The following is a 5,000-nucleotide window of genomic DNA, read 5'->3' as shown; positions in this document are numbered from 1 at the left end:
TCCTCCTCTCCTCTCCTCCACCCCTCCTCTTAGCCTGCCTTAATTGGGACCACAGAGGCAGGAAACCATCTACCTCTTTCTATCCTATTCCATCCTCCCCTTTGCATTTTTCTCTCTTCCACCCCCCACCCCCCCCTCTTTATATATGTCTCTCTCTCCCACAACTAATGCACTGCACTCTCTTGTTATTTCATTTTAGGGGTGAAGAGAAAGGTGGGGGTAGGGGGGAGGGGCGGTCGTGGAAACAGCTATTTCCTTATCTTTAAAAGCCCGAACAGAATTAGGAAGTGACCACTTGAGATATACTAAACCTCAATTCTGCTGACAGATTTATTATGCGGGCACACGTGCCTGTGTGTTTGTGTTTTTGGTGTGTGTGTTTTAATGTGTGTGTGTTTGGTGTGTGTGTGTAGATCCTCAGAGTGTCTCTCTTATCGGAAGATGCCATTAGTGTTTAAACATTTGTGCAGCCTATAATCCTGTCTGTGATTGGACAGGCATTGAGGGCTGGCTCTGTCTATTGCTCCTCTTTGACTCTAATTATTGGGCTCTATTGTAGTGGAACTTCAGTAGACAGGCCTGTGTTTCCTTGGGCTTAATTAGCAGCCGGGCCCATCCATAACTCACACACTCTAGGCCAGTGTAGTGTGGAGGAGAGGAGAGGCAGGCAGGGGAGGGACTGTGTGTGTAGACTGTGTGTGTAGACTGTGTGTGTAGACTGTGTGTGTATACTGTGTGTGTAGACTGTGGGTGTAGACTGGCATATGCAATTCAAAACCAATAACTCTTCAGAAAGGTTCTCTCTCTCTGTGTGTGTGTGTGTGTGTGTGTGTGTGTGTGTGTGTGTGTGTGTGTGTGTGTGTGTGTGTGTGTGTGTGTGTGTGTGTGTGTTTCTTCATACACTGACATGAGGTGCGAACATCTCCCTTGTGTCCTCAGCCCAACCAGTGACATGCCTGCGGTCTGAGAAATCACTGAGAACTTTGTAAGATACTCCAACTACAAGAGAGACCAAGGGAAAGAGAGAGAGGCACAGAGAGAGAGAGAGAGGGAGGGAGAGAGAGAGAGTCTGACAATGAGGGAAATGGAGAGAGGGGAGGTAGAGCTGTGATCTTCTTTGGGGATTGAGGCAGGGAGTTCAGGCATGGAGGGCTGTGTGGCAGCTTGAAGAGACTAGCGTGTGTCTGGCCCTGGGAGACTAGCACTGGTGTTTGCCAAGTCCTTTTCAAGAGAGGCAGGAGCCTCTTGAAGCTGCAGAGCAATTGAAACGAGAGGCTCTTCTGAGCTCCAGGGGAGTCCCCCTAGCCCAGCCCAGCTTAGCCCAGTCCAGCCCGGTTTCTATTGGCCCCACAGTAATGGCACTCAGCAGCAGCACAGCACAGTTCGCTACTACAGCAACCCATTAGCTGCCTCCCATTGTCTCTGGGCACTCGAGTGAGGGACGCTTTTAATTAAATTAATCTGCATGTCAGTCTATCAGCCAGTGGTCCCGGGGCCCAGGGAGAGAGGGAGCGAGGGAGAGAGAGAGAGCGATAAAGACACACAAACACACAGCACAGGAGGACATGCTGCAGGACTTTGATAAAGACACGGGGGATCGAGAGACGTGTGTGTGTGTGTGTGTGTGTGTGTGTGTGTGTGTGTGTGTGGAGGGGTGTGTGTTTGTGTGTGTTCATTAGCACAAAGAAAGGGGTGGATTCAAGAGGAGGGAGCAGCACAATCCCAGCCCCACTGATAGAGGAGGGGTGCTGGGGGGAAGCAGGAAGTGTGGAGTTAAAGGAAACACTGTCTCTGTTTGTTTCTCCAAGGTGATGAGGGCCTGTGTTTGTTTGGATTAGAAGCATGTTGTTGTTTCTTGTCCAGTGCTGCAGTTTTCTCTAGCAGCATAGGGAGAATGTGAACAAACACAGACATATACAGTTGAAGTCGGAAGTTTACATACACTTAGGTTGAAGTCGTTTTCTAACCACTACACAAATGTCTTGTTAACAAACTATAGTTTTGGCAAGTCGGTTAGGACATCTACTTTGTACATGACACAAGTCATTTTTCCAACAATTGTTTACAGACAGATTATTTCACTTATAATTCACTGTAGCACAATTCAAGTGGGTCGGAATTCTACATACAGTAAGTTGACTGTGCCTCATCATTCCATAAAATGATGTCATGGCTTTAGAAGCTTCTGATAAGCTTTTTTACATAATTTGAGTCAATTGGAGGTGTCCCTGTGGATGTATTTCAAGGCCTACCTTTAAACCCAGTGCCTCTATGCATGACATCGTGGGAAAATCAAAATAAATCAACCAAGACCTCAGCCATCATACCACTCAGGAAGGAGACGCGTTCTGTCTCCTAGAGATTAACGTACTTTGGTGCGAAAAGTACAAATCAATCCCAGAACAACAACAAAGGACCTTGTGAAGATGTTGGAGGAAACAGGTACAAAAGTATCTATATCCACAGTAAAACGAGTCCTATATCGACATAACCTGAAAGTCCGCTCAGCAAGGAAGAAGCCACTGCTCCAAAATTGCCATAAAAAAGCCAGACTACGGTTTGAAACTGCACATGGGGACAAAGATCGTACTTTTTGGAAAAATGTCCTCTGGCCTGATGAAAGAAAATAGAACTGTTTGGCTATAATGACCATCATTATGTTTGGAGGAAAAAGAGGGAGGCTTGCAACCCGAAGAACACCATCCCAACCGTGAAGCACGGGGGTGGCAACATCATGTTGTGGGGGTGCTTTGCTGCAGGAGGGACTGGTGCACTTCACAAAACAGATGGCATCATGAGGAGGAAAATAATGTGGATATATTGAAGCAACATCTCAAGACCTCAGTCAGGAAGTTAAAGCTTGGTCGCAAATATGTCTCCCAAATGAACAATGACCCCAAGCATACTTCCAAAGTTGTGGAAAATGGCTTAAGGACAACCAAATCAAGGTGTTGGAGTGGCCATCACAAAGCCCTGACCTCAATCCTATAGAACATTTGTGGGCAGAACTGAAAAAGTTTGTGAACAGAATTTGTGGACACCAGCTCTGTCAGGAGGAATGGGCCAAAATTCACCAACTTATTGTGAGAAGCTTTTGGAAGGCTATTCGAAACGTTTGACCCAAGTTAAACAATTTAAAGGCATTATACCAAATACTAATTGAATGTATGTAAACTTCTGACCCACTGGGAATGTGATGAAAGAAATTAAAGCTGACCTAAATCATTCTCTCTACCATTATTCTAACATTTCACATTCTTAAAATAAAGTGGTGATCCCAACTGACCTAAGACAAGGAATTTTTACTTGGGAATTGTGAAAAACGGAGTTTAAATGTATTTGGCTAAGGTGTATGTAAACTTCCAACTTCAACTGTACATGAATGTCGACAGAGAACACTCATACACACTGTCTTTCTCAACACAATGGCCTTATATGAAAATCCAATAATAATGCAGATCAAGTCCTAATTGTTCATTATCGAAAATGTGTAAATATGCTATCGGAGTTACAGGATTCACTTGACATGCTGTCCGGATTGTCCTTGTATCACTCTACTGGTCTAGTTTGAGGTTGTAGATGCAATGCTCTGATCTGGGTAGGGTAAACTATACTTTCCAGTGATGTGTATTGTCGAGGTGACACCCTGGTACTGAGTTAGATCTGTCCTAATATCCTAACCTTTGAACTCTCTGTGTGTGTGACTATGTCCAGGTGGTGGTGTCTACTACGGTCAGTGTGGATGGACATGTCCTGGCGGTCTCTGACAACATGTTTGTCCACAACAACTCCAAACACGGCCGCCGGGCTCGTAGGCTGGACCCCTCGGAAGGTACGCCATCATACCTGGAACATGGTAGGCACCCTCTCACTTTTCTACTGTACGGCTGTCTGTCTCTCAGTCTGTCTGTCTGGTCTGACCGTCCGTCTGTCTGTCAGTCAGTCAGTCTACAGTATATCAGTCTGAGTCTCTGTCTCTCTGTGTTTGTCTGTTTGTCTCTAGCCATTTGCCTCTATGTGTGTGTGTGTGTGTCTGTCTGTCTGTGATTGTGTCTGTCTGTCTGTCTGTCTTGTCTGCCTGTCTGTCTGTGTCGGGGACAGCTCCGCTATTGTCACACGGAGAAGAAGCAGTCTTCCTCTAGTAGTATAGCAAAGATAAAGATAATAACATGTTATCTGGCTGGATGGGTTTGTGGAATGAACACTAACAGGAGCCAAATGTCCCCTCCATTCATCTCCCTCTGTCCAGGGGCAGGGTGGGGGAGGCAGGGTGGCAGGGTGGGCGAGGCAGGGTGGGCGAGGCAGGGTGGGCGAGGCAGGGTGGGGGAGGCATGGTGGGCGAGGCAGGGTGGGCGAGGCAGGGTGGCAGGGTGGGCGAGGCAGGGTGGCAGGGTGGGGTATGCAGGGTGGCAGGGTGAGGTATGCAGGGTGGCAGGGTGGGGGAGTCAGGGTGGCAGGGTGGGGTATGAAGGGTGGCAGGGTGGGGGAGTCAGGGTGGCAGGGTGGGGGATTCAGGGTGGCAGGGTGGGGTATGAAGGGTGGCAGGGTGGGGGAGTCAGGGTGTCAGGGTGGGGAGTCAGGGTGTCAGGGTGGGGGAGTCAGGGTGGCAGGGTGGGGTATGAAGGGTGGCAGGGTGGGGGAGTCAGGGTGGCAGGGTGGGGGAGTCAGGGTGGCAGGGTGGGGCATGAAGGGTGGCAGGGTGGGCGAAGCAGGGGGATGGGTGGCGGAGGGGGTGGCAGGGTGGGGTATGCAGGGTGGCAGGGTGGTTGGAGGCAGGGTGGCAGGGTGGGGAGGCAGGGTGGCAGGGTGGGGTATGCAGGGTGGCAGGGTGGTCGAGGCAGGGAAGCAGGGTGGTCGGAGGCAGGGTGGGAGGGTGGGCGAGGCAGGGTGGGCGAGGCAGGGTGGCAGGGTGGTCGGAGGCAGGGTGGCAGGGTGGGAAAGGCAGGGGGGTAGAGGAGAGCCACAGCACAGGGAGCCTGTCAGATCGCATGCTCCTGCAC

General features: G+C 49.6%; 1 protein-coding gene across 11 annotated transcripts in view; it reads left to right on the top strand.

The window, feature by feature from the left end:
- Positions 1-5,000, top strand: part of LOC112258294 (transcription factor COE1-A) — a 161,316-nt gene that overhangs the window by 110,666 nt on the left and 45,650 nt on the right. For 8 of the 11 annotated variants that reach the window (XM_042327075.1, XM_042327082.1, XM_042327079.1 and 5 more), the window contains exon 8: positions 3,715-3,856. In XM_042327075.1, the coding sequence (XP_042183009.1) occupies positions 3,715-3,856 (142 nt within the window). The remainder of the gene's footprint in view (positions 1-3,714; positions 3,857-5,000) is intronic. The other 3 variants (XM_042327083.1, XM_042327080.1, XM_042327076.1) reach the window with 1 other exon arrangement.

This window comes from Oncorhynchus tshawytscha, linkage group LG09 (assembly GCF_018296145.1).
Source record: "Oncorhynchus tshawytscha isolate Ot180627B linkage group LG09, Otsh_v2.0, whole genome shotgun sequence".
Taxonomy (NCBI): domain Eukaryota; kingdom Metazoa; phylum Chordata; class Actinopteri; order Salmoniformes; family Salmonidae; genus Oncorhynchus; species Oncorhynchus tshawytscha.
This window is presented reverse-complemented; position numbering and strand designations above follow the sequence as displayed.